This window comes from Phascolarctos cinereus, unplaced genomic scaffold, assembly GCF_003287225.1.
Source record: "Phascolarctos cinereus isolate Bilbo 61053 unplaced genomic scaffold, phaCin_HiC Scaffold_4;HRSCAF=312, whole genome shotgun sequence".
Lineage (NCBI taxonomy): Eukaryota > Metazoa > Chordata > Mammalia > Diprotodontia > Phascolarctidae > Phascolarctos > Phascolarctos cinereus.
In genome coordinates this window covers 368,100,680-368,122,086 of record NW_027555847.1, presented here as the reverse complement: position 1 = coordinate 368,122,086, position 21,407 = coordinate 368,100,680, and the positions used below count along the sequence as shown (strand labels likewise).

The 21,407-nt window shown below is 35.0% G+C and overlaps 1 protein-coding gene across 1 annotated transcript in view; it reads right to left on the bottom strand.

Moving 5' to 3' along the window:
- The window catches only part of MBD2 (methyl-CpG binding domain protein 2), an 84,237-nt gene that overhangs the window by 16,110 nt on the left and 46,720 nt on the right, over positions 1–21,407 (bottom strand). The window contains exons 4-5 of the mRNA XM_020994180.2: positions 8,247–8,337; positions 6,913–7,090 (exon numbers count right to left, since the gene is read on the bottom strand). Coding sequence (XP_020849839.1) covers positions 6,913–7,090; positions 8,247–8,337 — 269 coding nt within the window. The remainder of the gene's footprint in view (positions 1–6,912; positions 7,091–8,246; positions 8,338–21,407) is intronic.

Sequence of the window (21,407 nt, the reverse complement as noted above, 5' to 3'; positions counted from 1 at the left end):
ATATACAAGTCATGATAAAAAAAAAAACAAAGACTCATAGAATTTTAGAGCAGGAATGAAACTCAGTAGTTACCATGTGAGCTCACAACCTGAAGCAGAGATACCCTCTACAATATCCCTGCCAAGTAATCATCAAGCCTCTCCTGGAATACTTTCAGTGACAAGAAATTCTTGACCTCACAAGGTATCCCATTCCATCTTGAAATAATCCTAACTATAGGAATTTTTTCTTTGTACTAGATTAAAACTTTTTATAATTTCTGCCTATTATTCTTCCCTCAGAATAAAACAAATAAAATCTTTCTCCTATAGGAAAGTTAATTGTGTAGAGTAGTAGGTGAGGCTTTGGGACTTAATGAGATTGCCAAAAAAAGAGATCAGGTAGAGAAAGAGAGGACCAATTATTAATGAATACCCACATTAAGAAGTTGGAAAGAGACTGAGAAATCAAAAAAGAGAAAGAGTAGAAGTGCTTAAAGGAGTTAGGTTAAGAACAAGGAATCACGGTATCTCTGAAGTCAATAGGGTTGGAATTATCCGAAAGAGGCAGTGATCAACTTTGTTAAAAAGTAGAAAAAAAAGTTTGAATATGAGATCAAAAAGGAAGGTCACTGAATTTGAAGATTAGATCACTAGTTATGTTTGAAAGAGCAGGTTTCAGAGACTAGAGTCATGGCAGTGAAAATCAGACTAAATGAAGACGAAAAGACAGTAGTGAGAAAACAGGGACACCAAGTATACATAACCTTTTTTTTCCCCAGAAGCTTATCAGTGAAGGTGAAACGTGAGGCAAGACACAAGATGAATGGACCAAAAGTGCCAACAGAAGGCTTTTTTTTTAAATTAGGGACTCCTGAGAATGTGTGTAAGACAGAAGGGAAGAAGCCAGTGGAGGAGAGTAGAATTAACTTCATAAGTATATTAATATAAAAATAAATGTTGGCCCTTTTCCATGTATATTTTCCTTAGGCCATTTAACCTTTTTTTAGACTATTTAATCTTAATCATTTCTTGTTGATAAGGGAGGAGAAAAGAACTATTTCACAAAGATTCACTAAAGGATGCATGATAATGTCTACTATGTGAAGTTCTAACACTTCTAAAAAGGAAAGGTTTGTCATAGCTGATAGAGAAGTGGGCTTACAGAGTCAAGAAGACTGATTTAAATTCTGCCTCAGCCTCTTAACTAGTTATGTGACTATGAGCAAGTCACTTAAACTCTCTCAGTTTCAGTTTTTCTCATTTGTGAAATAGGATAATAATCGAACCTACCTCCCAGGGTGGTTATAAGGATCACCTGAGATTACATGTAAAGGATCACATGAGATTACATGCAAACTTTGAAATGATACATAAATTCTGGCTGCTGCTACTGCAGTTGTTATTGTTATTTCCACTGTACAGCCATCATTAAATGGTTCTTTATTATAACAGTACTAGGGCCAAATGGATAAATTTAAGGACAGAATATTTAAGATACTTACTCAGATATCTTCCATCATAGCCCAAATTCAATACCCTATAATGGTGTGGACATGGCAATAACTTCTTTTTTACCCCTCTTTGGTAAAGCAATTGGTGTTAAGTGACTTGCCCAGAATCACACAGCTAGTGGGTGTTATATGTCTGAGTCTGGATTTGAACACAGGTCCTCCTGACTCCAGGGCCAGTGCTCTATTCACTGCCCCACCTAGGTACCCTCATTAACTTCTTTAAGGCTGCAAAGCCTTCAAGTACAGGTCTGGTGATGGATTGTAGAGCTGTTACATACATATGGACTATACTGTTACCTAAGATCAGAAAGGCTCATCACTACATTGGCAAGCCCCTATGTGCAGATTTTTTTTACTAAAGAACTTATGAAGACCTCGCTACTAAGCTTATGAAAGACCGTGAGCTACATCAGTGGAGGGAGCATAAGACACTGCTAAAATAAGAGTTCTGGGCTAGAAGGTTCCTCAAAGGCCATCTGCTTCAACCAACACCAAAGTTCAATGAAAGTAATTAAATGTGCTCAATATGTAGTAGTAAAAGATTTGTTACTTAGATTGGGGATTTCATGACCCTAAAAATCAATTATATCACTTAACTAATTTAATATTGGGTTCAAAAGCAGCAGCTGCAAACAATATTCTCATCATCTATTTACTGGATGAACAACTAAAATTTCCTTCTGCCTATTAGATTACTCTCTTTTCTGTAATTTAACTATTCTAGCCTTTCTACCCCCAGAATCCTCTCTATCCTGAAGCATTATCAGCAATGAATTCTGAATTAGAAGTTCAGACTTTCAGCTATCACAAATTTTCTTGCATTTATGGTTTTAAAAAGTATATTACATATTTTCACAGCAATTTTTAAAACTTATTAGAAAGCAAACAAAAGAGATCATCTGGCTTTACCAGAAATTAAAGAATGTCTTCATACCTGTTAAAATTAATAGACCTATTTTTTTCCCCATAAAGCTTTACTACAGTGGTGTTGCCCAAAGCAGAAATGTAAAGCAGATAAAGTACAGTAATCACAAAAGGAGGGGAACAAGGAAACAAGTCACTTCAATTAAGATCCAGTGAGACAGTCTACAGCAGTGAGGCATATGTCTGGCTATCTGGAAGCCACCAAAGCTGACAGATTAGTCAGCAGAAAGCTATTAGGAACAGAATTGCTCTGAGTAAAAACTTTGTGCTATCTGTAAATCTAAGAGGCAGAGTTGCAAACAAATATCAAATTTCACATGAGCTCAGTGTAGAAAGAGTTATCTAAGCTGTAACATGATCGTTCTGGTTAGTATGATTTTCATTGTTAGTAGTGTCACTTTTATCCTCTTTTTTGTACCCTTAGCATATTTAGCACAGTGCCAAGGAAATAGTAGGTGCTTAATAAATGTTTGTTGAATTGAATATGCCAATTTTAATCATGGAGAAATAATTTTCTTTTCTTGTCCTTGGAACTGCTATCAATGCAATGCCTTATAAGGGTTCATTATTTCCCATTCTCTGTTATAGAGTTCTGTGTCAGATATGTGTAGCACATGTTATATATACAAAATACCCACCTTACAGAAACTTAGGTTTCAGTAACCTATCTTAGAAACAGAACTATTGGGGACCAACATAGACATGAACAATTATAAAACATAAATATTAATATATAAGATCAGAGATTTAAAGTTGGAAGGGACCTAGGAGACCATGCATTCCAACCTCTCATTTCACAAACAAGGAAAATGAGACTCAGGTAGATAATGTGATTTTTCCCAAGTCACTCAGGGAGTGAAAGAAGTGGAATTTGTGCTCAGAACCTCTGACTCCAAATCTAGTGCTCTTTCCACTGTACCAAACTGCCTATAACCAAAGGTACAAGTTCATTCTGTGTGAATTTGAATAAAGAGTGAGTCATGGGAATTACATGTTCAGACAATGTGAAATGGAAAGAGGAGGGGAAACACCATTATATTTCCAGTTAGTCAGGAAATGCTTTGTAGATGCTGTGGAATTTTAAGAGTATCAGAATTGATGAAAGGAAAGATGCTAACAATTCACATGTAGAAAGATGCTTGTCTTGGTAGAGGGAAAGTATTCCAGGAAGAAAGACACTAGTTCAACCACAAATTAGTAGAGAGGAGAAAAGAACCAATGCTAATGAGTGAAACACAGTATTTTATTTCATCAAATAACCAACAACAAAACAGACTTTGTTACTCCACGGAACTATAAAAAGCGCTAATTTTAAATAGCTCTGTTACCTCCTAAAATACACTTCATAGGCTATTTTTAATTCTCCAAACATTCTCAAAAGATTAAAGGGAAGTTAATCACACACTGAACTTGAGACAAGATAATTCAGTAAAATCAGACTGTATTTGTAAATGAGGTTGTTGACTACTAAAAATACAATATTAAAGAAAAAACACCAAAAAGGAACATACCATATATTCTTAGATATATTTTGGCTGACGCATTTTTTTTTCCATTTAATTTCATGAACAGAAAAGACTAAGACATTTCTATGCACACATGAACACACACACACTCACATACAAGCTCAAGCATAAGAGCTAACACAAACACACACACACACACAAAATCATTTGGAGCATCTCTTGAAGTTATATTCTGAGACAAAAGAAATCATGTTATCTGGTTTGGAAAGCCTTAAAAGAAAATTCAGAAATAATTTTTAAAGCAAGTTGGAACCTTTCCCAATGTGATCCACCCTCAAAATAAAAGACTCAGGTTGACATAAAAGTTAAGTACAGAACTTACATTTTAAAACCTAGACATACATATGACTCATTTGAAACTGTTTCCCATAGTAAGTGCCTTCTTAAAATCCCTCTCCTGTAGGCTTCCTTACATATTTTATTAAAATTTTAGAGATGAGGAAATAACTCATAGAGGTGAATCAATATCATAAGATCACACAGCTACTTGGTAATAGAGTCAAAGCTGAAACCCAGATCTCCTGACTGCAATTTCGGTGCTTTCCTCATAACACCACACTAGAATACAGGTCCATCTTACAGTCACAGAGCCTCAATAAGTTCTCAGGAAGCCTAATAAATTGTGGCCTTAATCCAGGGTTCTTTATACACTATGCTGTGTTCCTACAGGGGTATATCCAATAAAAATAGAAAGATGAGAAAAACAGAGAATATGTAGGGAGAAAAAGCTGACCTGAATTTCAACAATGGTAGGTTTTTTAAATTTTGGACTGAATTTAGGGAAAGAAGAACAAAGAATTCAAAACAAAGCCTTAAGAGGCATTTTCAGAGGTTTGTTTTTTAAGAAGACCAATGACATCATGGGGTGATGTTTTAACTTGTGTGTGAATTGGATTTAAGTGAGGCAGAGTTGCAACAAAGTCATCAGCCTGACTCTCTCCACCACAGTCATCAGAGTCCAGTGGTAACACGAAGTCAAGATGGTAGAGGACGGAGAGACTATGCACAATTTAGGAGGCTATTGTAATAATGGAGAACAAAGGTGAAGAGTGTCTGAACAATGGGAGTGACTGCCTGTGTGAAGAGGAGAGAAATGTAAAAGATATTATAGAGGTAGAAAAGGCAAGAGTTAACAATTGGCAGGCTATATAGAGTTGAATAAGAAGGAAGAGTTAAGGATGGTTCTGTCCTCAATAGAAATAGGGAAATTTGAGAGAGTGGTGGTTTTGGGAGAGGGCTAGAAATAAAAAAAAATGTGTTCTGTTAAGTTTGAGATGCTATGGCGCATCCAGTCCAAAATGCCCAATGGGCAGTTAGTTGGTGATACTAGACTGAGATTGGGAGAAAAAAAATTGGGCTGGATATGTAGATCCTAAAGCCATCTGCATAAAGATGATAATTAAATTAATGTTAGTTGATGTCACCAAAATTGGCATTTATAGCAAGAAAAAAGAGACCAGGACAGAGCCTTTGGCTATACTATAGTTAGAGAGCATAGTATAATGTGAATGAAGATTCAATAATGGAGACTGAGAAGGAGTGATTAGATAGGTAGGTGAACCAAGAGAGCACAATATCAAGAAAACCAAAAGAGAAGACAGTATTAAGGTGAACAAGGGATGAGGTTGGAAGCCACATTACAGAGGATTTAAAAGAGTGTAAAAGCAGAGGAAGTGGAAGATGTTTGGTTGAGAAAGAGAAGACAACAGGTAGGGTCCTTAAGAATTTCTTAAACATGAGGGAATTTGGGGATGGAGGACAGGACTTGGTATGTAGGGAGAAAATAAATATTGTGGGTTGAGGGAAAGAAAAAAATCAAATAAGAGAAATGGATATAATGTGGTTTCTATAAATATGTGTGTATATCACCAAAAAAGTGATAAAAGTGATGAAGACATTAATAGCTACTAGCCAATATGCTCCATCATCTTTATAAAATTTTTGATAATGGTTTCTACTTTCACTGAAGGCATCGTTATTTAAAATTAGGAAGAAACCAGAAGGATTCCATAAGCCACTTTCTAAAGTAGACCACATCTTTGGGGTCATAAAGGTGAAAGAGATGGCAAGTAGAAAATGGATTCATTTATTTATTTCAAGAGCGTACTTGATTCTGTAGCACTAAATACAATTTTGAAGACTCTCTTCAGACAAGGCTTCTGTGGCATTATAGAGTCATAAGTAGACCCTGGACAGGAATCTACCAAGACCAAAGTAATCAATAGTCTCTATCACATAATTCTGCTGAATTAGACATGTGAAAAATAAGCTTCCTGCTATACCAAAGCAATTACTCAGGCATGCTGGGCCTACATACACGAATAATAAATTTCTCCCCTAAAGTACAACTAAATCAACACAACATGTTTGTGAGATACTTCAAAACAAAAGCAAGACAAGCTAACTTGGACTGTGATTAGAAACGGTATGAATTTAAGCAAGGGCACTACAAAGACTACAAAACAAAACAAAAAACCACAATGAAAAGCATCGCTAAAACAATTCTACATACACACTAAAGGAAAAATTCCAACCAAATGAAAGATACTATCAGACAGATATCCATTTTTGTTATCCCTATTAACATCATAATGGCGCTTATAATTGTCAGTGAAGTCATATGTTAAAAGCATCATTTACTATCTTGTTTATCCCCACAAGTCCATGACATAGGAAATTAAGGCAAACAATAATTATTTGACAGATGATAAATCAAAACAAAAGGATTTTTAAAAATCAACAATAATGTTAAACACAAAGAACAATATATAGACCATAGAATAAGAGCTAGAAGAAACTTTGTAGGTCATCTAGTTCAACAATCCCATTTTACAGAAAAGAAACTGAAGCCTAGAGAGATTTAGTGATTTATCCAACATTTAAAAAAAAATTACCAAGTAGTAGAAATGGGATAATTCCTAATAGTGTTGACTCAAAGACAAAACAACTTTCTGTTAAAATCATCTTACCTAATATCTTCATCTGTAACAATAAAGGCTTTGCAAAGGGGTTGAGATGTATTAAGCCAAACAGCAGGGTTTTTTTCCACAGCAGCAGAGATTTGCCCTGTTATCGGTGCAGAGCTGGTGTGCAAAGCGCTGGCAACAGCCGATAAAAGAGTCTCATCATTGTTACCTGGGCCAACCCCTAAAAAAAATGTTTACAAGAAATGAACAAGACATACTAAACATCCAGAAATAGCTTGTTTTTATGAACATATGTTAACTTAGTAACAAATCTTATATGCCTATATAGACACTCTCTTTCTCTCTCATTTTTTTAACATTTGCATGAAATTATACTGTAAAGATAACTGAGCATTTTAATAACCATTCAAAATAACCAAAAAGATTTGAAAGTATTATGGTTCTATAAATAGGCTACATTTCATCAAATAAACTATTTCCTTGATCTGGTTTCTTCTTTCTAAAGTAACATCATATCCAAATGTCACTAATGTCCTTTGGATCCCAAATAGTTTTATAGTATATTTTAGCATTAACGAGGCTTCCACAATGCCTCCAAGCCAACTCTTCTGAGCCATCTGTGTTATAATTGTATATAACAATATCTCAATAATCATTACATCAAGGCTTCAAAGCTGTGCTATAGTAATGCCTTTTATAACTCCTTCCAGCTCTAACTCTATGATCCTTCAAATCCCTATTAAAAAACACCCAAAGCGATAGAAGAAATGGTTATAAATTTTAATTTACATTTAGTTTTATTTATATTGAACTAGAGCAACAAATGCAAAATGATTGAATATTAACTGCTTAAAGCAATCATTTTCATGAATGTTAAGTGATAATACTGAACCACTAATTACATATAGATATTTATGAATAAAACTGCACATTTTACATTGTGTAAGTCAGACTTTAAAGATTAAGAAACAGCACACATTATTTTCCAAAAAGTAGATTTAAAACATGTCAAGTATACCAGCAAAAGAAATTTCTATCAAAGTTTTCACTTACTGCTTCTTCTTAAGCAGCGATTGATTGAAATTAATATGATTCTCATTCCCGTCTACCAATACTAATTAAGAAATCAGAATGCGAATTCTACTGGCCATCAGCAGCTACTGCTAAAAACAATGGCAGGACAGACATTCACCCAGGTATGTATGATACAGCAGGTGTAAACTTTGAATTTTCACAAAGTTCTGACTTAATTCATACAGTGAGTAAAATCACAAACTACAACATATGGTAAATTTAAATTCACTCTCCTTGGCTAAAAAAAAAGTACCTTAAGTGCTATGTACCCAATAAGGATAATAAAATGCTAAATATGCTACCTTGAAGACCTTTTGGAAGTTCCATAGATTTTATAATTTGTTCTGTTACATCTGATGCACTAAGTCCTTGTAGCCTCTTCTCCCAGAAAAGCTGAAAGGCAAAAGTACCATTAATAGACACATGCTTGAAACAAAATGTTCATGCTATTGAATCATGAAATTTGAACATTAATAAAGCATAAATAAAATATTTCTTCCTAAATAATTTCAATGCAATTTGGCAAGCATTTATTAAGTGCCTACTATATGCCAGGGCACAGAAGTACTAGGGACACAAGCTTTATTTGCTCTATATGTTCTCAAATAATTATATGCTAAAAACATACAAGTATCATTAAACATTTCAAAACATGCATTTCAAATTTTAAATAGCATTATTATTTTAAAATAATCATCCTATTTTGTCACTGTTTTCTCCTTAGAGTATGACTAGAGATAACTCATTATGAAAGTTGTCTCCAAAAAATATAATTCTGACATTTTTCAATTCTAACATATCCAAGTTGCATCAAAGTTTTACTATTTTACCTAACAAATAATACAGGCAGTAATTCCTCACTAATCCAGACTTCTTGGGTACCAACATCAACTTATGTTTATTTTTCACTTTAGGGTTTACAAAGTGCTTTCCTCAAAACAATCAAGTGACATGGGCAAAATGAATAGCTTCATCCCCATTTTAAAGAAAAGGAAATGAAGACTCAGAGTGGTTAAATGAATTACACTCAATTCAGAACCAGGATTTGAGCCCAAGTCTCCTGACTCCAGGTTCATCAATCTTTCTAGTAAACCACATTGCCTTCAATCCAAGTAAGTAAATCTTACAGATAACTAAAGTTTATTCATTAAAAATACAAAAAAGATTTTGTTACTTAAGCTATTTTTGATGAGAATATTTCTGAAACATCTTTGTCTTCTTAAAGAAACTAAACAGTTTAAAACTAAAACTTCATCTTGATAACTCAGGGTTATCATTATTAATCATCAGTTGCTAAATAGTAATGCCCTTAGAATCTATTAAAGTATAGCATACTTGTCTGAGCCTAGATTTCTGTGCTTTTCATTCTTGAGACAGTTCTTCTTGCCTTCTTTTTCACTATCAGCTATCATCATGTCTACCTCTAGCACATTCATCCCTTTCTAATTTTGTATTTTTAATCAGGAATCAGAAAAATTTTGCTCAGCTAGACTGCTGTCTGAATTATGACATTTATTTTTTTTAAATGTAAAGTCTTATTTTTGGAACCAAAAATCAACTTCACAGGTACAAAATGGGGACAGAAAGTAGTTTATCCAAAAAAAAAATTGAGTATTTTACTGGGTTGTAAGTTCAGTCTGCTCAATAGGAGATATACTGTCAAGAAAGGGAAAGGTAATAATCTCTCTGCACTCTACTCTGGTCAGACCATATCTGGAATATTTTGGTCAGTTCTGTATGCCATATTCTAGGAAGGAATAAAGTAAACAGGAAAGTGTCCAGAGGAAGAGCAAGCAGGATGGTGAAAGCTTCAAAATCATGGCATGCTTAGTTGAAGAAACTGTAGACATTTAGCATAAGATAGAAAAAAAACCCTAAGAACATAATAGCTATCTTCAAGAATTTGAAAGATTGTAGAAGAAGGACTGGACTTGACGAAGTTGGTCCCAAGGGTAGCTCTAAGAACAACTGGTGGAAACTTAAAGAGGTGAACTTTGCCTTTACGTAAGAAAAAAGTTAATTTAAAAAAGCATTTCATTTGCCAGAGGAAAATACTGCCCTAAAAGCTATTGTCTCTCATTCATACATTAAAATTATGCAAAAATTTTGAAAGACATCAGAAATATTCATATTTGATAATGATTTTATATTTCATATCAGAATAGACATAAAACAATAAAACTACAAAGGTTTTTACAACTCTCATGGAAGAGATCCAGGATAGAGAACAAATTGAAGACATATTCTTTGTAGATGGGGAAGTCCCCCAGATGATCCTCTTTGGAAATCATATTATACTGATTGCATCAAGCCCAAGAACACCTAATGCCTCCTTCTGGATGAAACCAATGAATATTCAAAATAAGTGTTTGGCCTAACCATTCACATAGGAAAAGCCAAGTGAATGAAAAATGCCTGTTATCTAGACTATAAGGTACCTTTACATGGGCAAGAGCTATTCCAGATAGGGCAATGAGTTGGGTACAGAACTAAGGAGAAGCAGGAGAATAGGCCGTAATGCTTTGGGGAAATCACAATTTTTTTTCAATGGCCCCAAACTTTTCTATGAAACAAAGTTCTATCCTTTTAATACCAATATTCCACAAGTTTTACATGGCTATGAGTCATGGAACAACACTACATTCTCTAAATGATTAAAAATGACGATCACCCAAAGGATAATACAGAGATGCATGGTGAGAATGAGAAGGCTTCACCATATCAAATAGGAACTACAAAAGAGGGGAAGAATAAAGGATGTCATTAAAAAAAATATCATTAGAAAAGACATCACATGGTAATTGTGAGGGATAATCAATGGGTAAAAACTCACGTATCCTATTTGCATACATGTGATGTAAAGAGGAAGGTCCTTAGGAGTGAGTTTATAGGACATGGACAAGAGTCTCACACAATTGGAAGGTGGGGGAATAGGTTGCAATCTGCATCATTAGAGGGAATATGACATCAGAGAGCCATGTGAATATTTGAGAATATGGAAAAACTTCCCGACACATCCAAGAACAAAATGATCTGACTTGAGGTTTGTGGGTCTCTCAATACTAAAGGTCTTCAAACAAACAAAAAATTACCACTTGTAGGATATGCTGTATAGAAGAATCTTGTTGAGATATAGGTCTCTGAGAGTCCTTCCAACTCAAGAAATCTGATTCTGTGAAGCAAGGCTGTCTCATTTTGTGGCAGGGAGGGAGGCAATCAGGGTTAAGTGACTTTATCCGGGGTCAAGTGTCTGAAGATGGGTATGAAGTCAGGTCCTGCTGACTCCAGATTCAGTGCTCTATCCACTGTGCCACCTAGCTGCCACAAGAAACTCTCATTTAAAGCTACTTACTTGACCTCTTATTTTGCTAACAAGATCCTTTTCATTTCTCCTGCAATCATTTTCTTTCAAAATTCCCTTTTCTCTTGACCACAGAAATAGCTTCCTTTCATCTTCCTTTCTCCAGTTTCTCACCCTTTTTAGTCAATCCTATACCATATTATGAGGGTACCATGTTATACATCAGTTTAATGCTCTCCAGAAAACTTCAATGTCACTGCAGTGCTTACCATTGATTAGCCTTTTACAATCTGACCCCAACCTATTTTCCAGATTTATCTCACAATACTTCTCTTATACTTTAGTCAAACTATACCATCATTCCACATAAATGCCTTCTAAGCCTTTACTCACACAGTTCCTGCCACTTCCCAGCCATTTCTCATTTATGGCTTTTGAAATTCTTCTGACCTTTTGAATTCCAGTGTAAATGTCACTTCTTCTAAGATGCCTTTTCTGATCATTCCAGTCTACAAAATTCCATTACGCTGTTTCATTCTTATAGCATTTTTCATATTCTACTTCAAACCACAGTTATTTGTATGTCTTATCTTTCTGAGAAACTCTTTAAGGTAAGAGACTCATAAATCTCTGCATAATAAGTTTAGTGCTTAATAAAAGTTTGTCATTTAATGAACTTCCCACCTGCCTTTTTAAATGTTAAAATATCCTGTCTCTTACTTCCTCTACACTTATTCTCACCAGTTCTTCTCCCAGTTGTTAAACATGTACAGCTTACACTTGACCCAGCTCAAACAAATATACTAATTTTCTTCTCCTTCCTTTCTCAACAAACCCTCTCAATGAACAGTTTATAGCTACCATCTCCAGTGGAGCAAATTTAATCCCTTTGGCATCTGTCTTTCAATAAAATATTCTAAGTTCTTCAGTGACTTGCACCTAACTGAACCAAATAGCTTTTTCTGATCCTCCTTGACCTGTTCATACAACAACACTTTTGAATGGCCATTGCTATTTGAAACTCTCTCCTTATTCAAATTACATAAACTCCACTACCTTAATACTCCTACTTCCTCTCCTGCCTGAGTCCTTTCTTCCCTCCATCATGGGACTCCGAGGGTTCTCTTTAATCCTTCTCTTTGTCAGTCCTTAGTCTTTCTTCTATATTCATTTCCTCAAAATATATCTATTCCAACGGCTTCAGCAACAACTACTACCACCACCACCACCACCACTACAGTAACGGCCCTCCGAGGCCATCTAATTCACTTCCCTCATTTTAGAGATGAGAAAACTACAGCCTAGTAAAGAGATTTTTTTTGTACAAAGCCACAAAGATTGCAAGTTGCAGAACTATGACTTAAACTTGGATACTCTGACTTCATATCCAGTGAGCATTCTTTCCATTACACAGACATAATTGGTGTTTTTCTTTTCAGCATATGCACACTAACTAAAGCAAGTGTGCATGTGTTCACATATATGTGTGAGTATATATATATATGTATATATGTATGTATATATATATATATATATATATATATACACACATTTTTTTTAATTTTCCTTTCAAAGGGATCTCATTTAAGAATTCTGGCCTATGTCCTAGCATATTCTAGATTCAGAGTCACGGATTCTAAATACCACTAGCAATAGTAGCAGCAGTACTGCCACTGCTGCTACTCAATCTCTCCTGGATATTTTCCTTCTCTAAATTTCTATACTGCTTCACTGTAGCACTTAAACACATATATTCTTCTATTGTTCATAAGTCATCCATTCAGTACATATCAAGTACAAATTATGCTCAAAGCAATATGCTTTAGGATATAAAGAAAAACAAAGTTATAACCATGTCCAAGGGATTACCTTACTATCTTCTCAAATACATGATAAACTCTTCAAGGTCAAGGATACATTGTAGTAGAGATAGAAGAGGCTCTTTAAGTATTTTTTGTTATGACTGATTAAAAAAGCTTCCAATTTTTCAAGACCTGGTAATGGAGCTTATTACTTTACAGATCCAAGCATGAATCACAAGTTAGGGTAATAATTAAGATGAAACCTGAGGGCATAACAAGTTAGAACACGTTTGGAAAGTCAGCCTAGACATAATTTATTTTTTATGTGATTGCATCAGGCAAGTTGCTAAAGTTCCCAAGAAATCAAAAACTGGATGTGCCCTTGTATAAGGCTTGAAAGATACAAAATACTTAAAAACTTCTTTTGAAACACCAAATGAAATGCATAAAATGGACAGCATTTTAGTTAACTAAATATTTTCTGGAAGTTCCTTTTTCTAGAAAATGTCCCCAAGTTGATAACTCCTAGAAACAGTGTTGTATTTGCTTTTTAAAGACCAAATTTTTAGTTGTTTTAGTTATTATCTTTGAGAACTGGACAAATTTATTGGGATTTATCATATTATCATATCATATTAATTAAATATAAACAGTACCTTATACCCAAATCTGAATGGTACAAAACTTAAATGCAACCTCCAGGAGCAAAGGATTATGGACTTAAAGCTAGAAGGGCCCTCAGAGGCTATCTAATCCAGTCCCCTCATTTTAAAGATGAGAAAACTGTAGCCCAATTAAGGAATTTGTTTGCCTAAAGCCACAAAGGGTGCAAGTAGTGGAGGCAAGACAAATTCAGGTCCTCTGATCCTACATCCATTGAGTGTTCTTTTGATTGCCCAGATATAATATGGGGGGGGGGGTGCTTGGTTTACTACCATACAAACGAAAGTGTGCATGCATACACATACACACCTGTGTATATGTATTTTATTTTATTTTCAAAGGAATCTCATTCAAGGACTCCAGCTTATGTCCTGACATGATCTATATTCAAACCAATATGATAAATATTATGGCTGGATTAAAAAATGAAAGGAAAAAATACCTAGATGACTGCTGAGATGTCTAATTGTTAAAGTTATAGATTAAAATTCCCTGAGTCTGTTACTCAGATTTCAAATTACAAAAGATCCAGGGAATCTCTAGTCTAGAATCTGATTAGTAGCCAGAAAACTCTAAAGAACTGCAGATACTGCTGACCTCACTTTATATGGTACAATTGAAAGATCTTTGGGCTTAAAGATAGGAGACCTAAGTTTGATCTTTACTAACTGCATGACCATGAGGAAATCATTTCACTTCTCTGAGGTTCAGTTTTCTCATCTGTAAAATGGAGATAAAAAGTACTTGCACAGCCAGCCTCACAAGGCTGTGATAGAGAATGTGCTTTGTAAACTTAAAGCCCTGTTCAAAACCCTGTTCTGATGACTCAGTATGTCAATAACATGATTAGATTCTTAAACTGCCAGCAGAGCATAAGTTCTGGCAGGTTCTATCATGTTGGAAAAGCTCTAAGTAGAGTGTTACAATTTTGTTTTCTTTCCAAAGGCCCAGCTTAGCCAAGTACAGTGAGATTTTATAACCAACACTAGACACTTGGTAATTAATTCTTTAGCCAAAGCAACACATGAAACAAAGGAACATTTTAAATGCCCACAGTACTATGCAACCCCCTTTCCCATCAGTGACAGAGAAGTGGAAATAGGCAATCACGAGGGTTTAGGGATAACTACACTGCTGATACTCTAAATACAAGATCCTTGTCCAGTGACATATTACTGGAGCAACTGAATCAAATCAGTTTTCACATTCTGGCTATAAATGAAACCACAAGACAAAAAGACATTGCAGTTAAATGGAAATCTGGCTGAAAGACAAATTATATTTCAACAAGACAGTAAACAACTAGCTGCTAGTGTAGAAGTCATTTCTGAATCAGGTGTCTGGGTACCATCAGACCACTAAGTTATAATCACAGATCAAAATCAATACCAAACTAAAAGAAAAAGAAATGAGAAAATACAGCGTGCAATTGAGGCAAAAGCAACCTGATCTATTTGAACAAATTGTAAATGTTAAAATTTGGGAAACGGATAAAAGAATAGAAATCAACACAAACTATCTCCATTTCCTAAAGGCATTGAACCAATGTAAATTACTTGCCACAAGAAAAAAAAAACCTTGACATATCCTTGAGGCAGCAAATACTTGGTTTCCTTGCCAAGAGGTAATGGGAAGCCAAGAGCAAAGCTGGTTTAAAAGTTAATTTTTGAAACTTTATGAAGGAAAATACCTCATAAAACAATGGAAATCAGTGGAGAGAAAAACAAGCTTACAGCAGGTTTGGCACTACACCCACTTTGCCAAATTATTCTAAGAGCATTTAAAGATGAAATTGAGAGAATGACAAAAAAATTTAAAAAATAGAAAAGAGACCTATCAACATTTCTGTAACAAAGTGTTTTCTCCATTAATGATAGTGAAGGTACCACATTCTGGACTGTAATGTCAGAGTTACCAATTAGCTGGAAGACAAAAAATTAAAGGGCCTTAGTTTTAAAACTGTAGAGTATCTCAGAACTCATCTAATCCAACCCCCTCATTTTGTGAATGAGGAAACTAAGACTGAGAGAAGCTAAGTGACTTCCCCAAGGTCACACAATTAATAAATGTCAGAGCCAAATCTAGTGCTTTTCCCACCACATCACACTTCTACCCTGAAGAAAGGCACTAAAGAGGACAAAGATGGAAAAATTGGCTGTACTAATAATGCCTAGCATATACAGAGGAGTCCATGCTGGAGGCGACAGAATTTTGAAGGCTTTGAGGAACTGAGTTAAGATATCCAAAAGAAAAATACACCATATGCTTGGGGGGGAAAAAAATCTTGACCACTGCTATACCAAAAAAAGATGTGTGAAAATAGCAATAGGTATTGATCTGTGTATATTTTTTCTATGTCTATAAAATATGCGTGACTTAGACATAAATTAAGAACTACCTTGATAAAGATACAAAAAGGAAAGCGGCTTTCAAAAAAAAAGTACTTATAATAGATTACAAATCTGCACCACACAGCTTACTGAAAGTGTAAGGGATATAACATCCCACTGTGCTTATTTTTTATCCACTTAAAAAAAAGCATTCAGTTTGGCAAAGTAAAATATTATTTTAAATACCCTCCTCCAATAAGGTATCTCCAACACAAACATTAAAACCACATAAAATTTCTTGAAAAATGTAATAGAGAACTTTGTTCAAGTGATCCTCTGATCAAGAAAAGCATAAAAAAGGGAAATTTATGCCTTTCTAAGGGTGTTTTCCATTGCCATAGAAGATAGTCAACATGGAATCCATACTGAAGATGAATTCTCTATAAATGGTAAGAGTCTCCAGATGTTGCTTTTTGCAGATGACAAGGTTCTGATTGCATTAAACTCCAAAAGATTCCAGAATTGCCTAAGTTAAAACAATAATCACTCAAAGATTTATCCTAACAATCCACACAGTAAAAAACAAAAGGACAAAGAATACTTCTTGTCCAGTCTAAGACACACAATCAGATGCACAATCTATAGAGTTGGTTCATTTTAGACAGACACTATGGATAGATAGTGAATTAGGCCCAGTATTACATGGGAGGAACAAAGTAGGCAAAATTGACTTTGCGAAACAATACAGTGATTTTAATGACTTCAAATGTCTCCCTGAAATAAAGACCCTTCTTTTTAATATTAGTATTTTTCCAGTGAAGCTACAATGCAGTATAATACCAAATAATTAGTTATTAAAGAATTAGAGAAAGGCATATAGTGAGTATGAATAGTCTACAACACATTACCAATGAAGAGCTGCACAGAAATAGCCTAAAAATTTCCGTCTGTGGAAAAATATGACTGGAGAATAAGGTAGACCAGTACAATATGTTACACTGGTATCCTGGCAATAGTAAGAAATCTTGAGGAATATCCCCAGTATTTGGGTGCCCTCCCATGAAGAAATTATAAGAGGATGTGGAAAAGAGTCTGCAGAAAGATTTAAAAAATAATTTTTCTGCAATCAGCCTCTTTGAAGTACATATATCAATTAATCACAGATCTAGCAAAGTGTCTTATATTTACAAAGTATATGTTAGGGCTTATAAATTCAACATTCAAGATACATAATCAGTCCCACAAATTTTGACTTTGCATACAAGTAGAAGATGATTGTATCATTATTACATGCCCTAGATAGTAAGTTTACTTAGTAGGCATAGTCTGTCTGAAAGAGATATAAGATTATTTTTAAAGATAGTGATGATGTCTTTATAATTTTGCATTTCATTATCTGTCTAGCATAATCCTTTGCATATAGTAAATGTTAATTAATATTACATGAAGTCTTCCTTTACAACCAAACTTTCTCTTTGTGAATGCCTTAAAATATTTCATCTATGATCAACTATTCCCTGCTGTTTTACAGATTTTATTTTTATCTGCCCAATTAGAGAGGAAAGTGTCTGTATGTCTATGTGAGGGATACCAAAATTAAATAAATGAAAAAATAAGACAGTCCCCACCATCAAAGAACTTGCAGCTTTGCAAGGAAGAAAATACATATGAACTAATGACTATTTCTGTATCCCCTATAATTACCTAATTCTGTTTGAATTATCTCATCATAGCACTCAGCAGAATGTTCTGCATATGATGGATGCCTATTAATAGTTGATGACTACTACAGAACTCTGTTAGAGTAAGTGACCAATCAAAACTTCAGAGAACTGATGAAGTAGCATGCCACCCCCAAATGTTGGACTAGAGGTGTGGAAAAAGACCGACATTTTTAGACATGGGCATTGTGTGAATTTATTATGTTTGACTGATTATTTAAAGTACAGAGAATGACCTTATATTCCTGATCATGAATAACTACTAGTAGCAATGGGAAAGGAGGTGGGTGAGTGGGAATAAAGTATATAAATCTAAAGCCCAAGAAAGAAAAGAAAGAAGATGATAAGGATTCATTTTTAGATTAGAGAAATATTCACAAGGTTTTTTTACCAGCAAAAGGCCCTGGGCCTCACAATGCAGTGCAGAAGGTGGGGGAAAGGAAAAAGGAGAGAAGGGGAGAGAGAGACAGAGATGAAGTTACTATATGACCCTTGCCATATTTGCTGCATCCTGGACCAATCCCAAGGATCCTTTCTCTCATGGTCCCAGGCACATTCTAGAGACTGTACAACTCCAACCCAAAGGTTTCCTGGAATCTTCATTCTTATTCCTTCATCTGTACACTTATCCAGCCCATAGGAATAGAAGTGTGGAACTCCCCTCTACCATAAAGGAGAAAGATGATCCTTTCATCCCAAGAAGGAAAAATTAGTATCCAATTCCCCTTGAGGTCGAAAGGGACAAAGTGCACAAGGGGGACAGGAAATGAGATCAGTGAATAAGTAAAAGAAGAAAAAAGTTCTAAGACCATTCAGCAAAAAGACTTTCCATACCCCAAAGCAGGCCTATATGCTAATTGTAAATTACTGAAGAGAAAATGCTACATACCAGCTGGGCCACGCATAGAGGACAGAATGGATATGGATTACCACTGTATGTTTTCAGAAAGTGTCTAACAACATGATACAGTTCAGAGGAAACAACAGTTAGTCTGAATTTAGGAGCTCACACTGATCCTCCTACTCAGTGAGTTGCAAACCATGTAGTGGATAAAGTTGTGCCAGATAATTTTATCACAAAGCTTTCAAGTTCTGTTTTCTGGGATCATACACTGAGGGCAGAGGATTACTAGAAGTAACATTTTCCCATCAAATACATTGTTATGAATTCTGTTTAAGTTCTAAGTATCAGGTACATTCAGAGGTTGTTTGGGTTCACCTAGCACACTAACTGCCACCATTTATAACATTGTTTCTATCATAAATACATTATAAGCTCCAACATTTAACTTGCGCATTTCTAGAACACCACTAATTTTTAAACTGGTAACTCCCTGTATACCAAAATTACCTTTAAGAAGTCTTCTGCCTTAAAGGGAGCTTTCAGATATGAAGTTATGTAGAAATAATGAATTTGTAAATAGGTCATTGGCTACTTAAAAAGGCAAATTCCTATTTAGGCTATATTCATATGGTCAGGTAGAATTGTTATCACAGACTGAACTAACTAGGAGTACATATGTACACATATTGTATGTATACACATACATACACACAAGTATATTAAGTCCCTTTATGGGCTAAGTAGATTCTTAAGAACAAAAATCAAAATAAAGAAACAAAAAAATCAGCTGCCCTCAGTGTGGTTACATGCTACTTGGTAGGCTTACCATGTATATAAATAAGCATTATATGAAGTAAACTGAAGTGGAAAAGAACTAACAAATGAGAGGATAGTGGCCCCAGAAAGAAAAGGAAGCACTTGAACTGAGACTTGAAGGATGACAAGGATTCTCAAAAGTAGAGATGAAGAGAGAATATCCCAGATAAGGAACATGGCTTATACCAATGTCTACCTAGACTTCTGAAATCACAAGCCAGCATAAGGTATGAAAAGAGCATTGGATATAGAGTCAGAAGACCTGAGGTTGAGTACCAGTTCTACCACCTATTATGTGACCTTAGACAATCCTTTTACGGGCCTTAGTTTCCTCACCTATAAAATTAGAGGGCTGACTTAGATTACCTCTAAGGCCCCTTTTCTAGTCCTAAATCCATGATCCTATGAATCTTACAATCCTTAGTCACCAGTAAAGTCTAATTTTATCATTTTCACTCAAATAATATATTTTGAATGGATCTGTATAGATTTTGAATACCAAACAATACCAATGAAATTATTTTAAAACAAATGAAAAATATGGTTAAAACATACACACACACACACACACACACACACACACACACACAGAGTGTACATAAGATACAATTCTCAATGTGAGGCTATATAAATGAAAACAAAGAATTTTAGACTTGGAAAGGACCTGAGAAGACAACTAATATAATCCATACAAAATATGAATCCCTTCTATTAGGTCTATGATATGTGGTATTTAACCTTTCATAGAAGATCTCCAGAAACAGAACTCGATATCAAGATAGACCATTCCAATCTTGGAGCACTCTAATTATTAGGAAGTTTTCATTTAAGTTGAGCCTAAATTTGACTCCTAATTTCCACTCAAAGGCTATTCTGCCCTCCAAGGCTAATGGAACAAAATTAATATTGCTTCTATATAAAGACCTGTGGAGGAAACAATATCCTAAGCCCTTCTCCCCATGAAAGTTAGGCTAATTTTTTGGTTTTGTTTTTGTTTGCTGAAAAGGAATTGAAACCATCATTGAGATTTGAGTGGCTTGGAGGCTAAAGGCTCAAGCTATTGACAACACTTTCTGGCTTCCTGAGTATAGGACAACCACAAGAACTCCAGGTATTCTCTCAGATGCTTGGCAGAACATGATAGGTAACTCAGCCAAGGTTTTACTCAGTTGAATCAAGTCAATGGTGTCTTCAGTGCATAACCTTGTTATATATCCTTATGGCTAAATAAATCTCCTTTTATTAACTGCTAAATAACCTAAAATTGTCTCATGTTGTTTCAGTACTAAACCTAAGCTACCAAGGGACTGACCTGAGTTAGACCCAGTCCAAAACAAAATCCTTCAAATATCCAAAGACTTCTATTATGTGCCTTGCCACTCTCTCAAAAAAACAAACAAACAAACAAACAAACCCACAACAACAACAATAACAATGACAACTGCTGTTCTCTGGATTAAATATCCTAAGTTGCTTCAACCAGTATTCATAAAAACATGGTTTCAATCTTCTCATTATACTGCCTACTTTCCTTTGTATACTCTCCAGTGTATCAACATTCCTTTTAAAATATGGCACCTAGACTTAACACACAATACTCTAAGACGGAGCAAAATATGACTATTACCAACCATTTTCAGGGACAGCTAGGTGGCACAATGTATAGAGCACTGGAGTCAGAAAGACCAGAGTTATGGTAAACCCAAAGACCCAAGCTTTTGGGATAAGAACTCCCTATTTGACAAAAACTGCTGGGAAAACTGGAAAACAGTATGGCAGAAACTATGTATAGACCAACACCTCATACCAAATACCAAGATAAGGTCAAAATGGGTACACGATTTACACATAAAGAGTGATACCATAAGCAAATTAGGGGAACCTGGAATGGTATACCTCTCAGATCTATGGAGAATGGAAGAATGTATTGATCAAGCAGGAGATAAAGAGCATTATGAGATGTAAAATGGTTAATTTTGATTATAT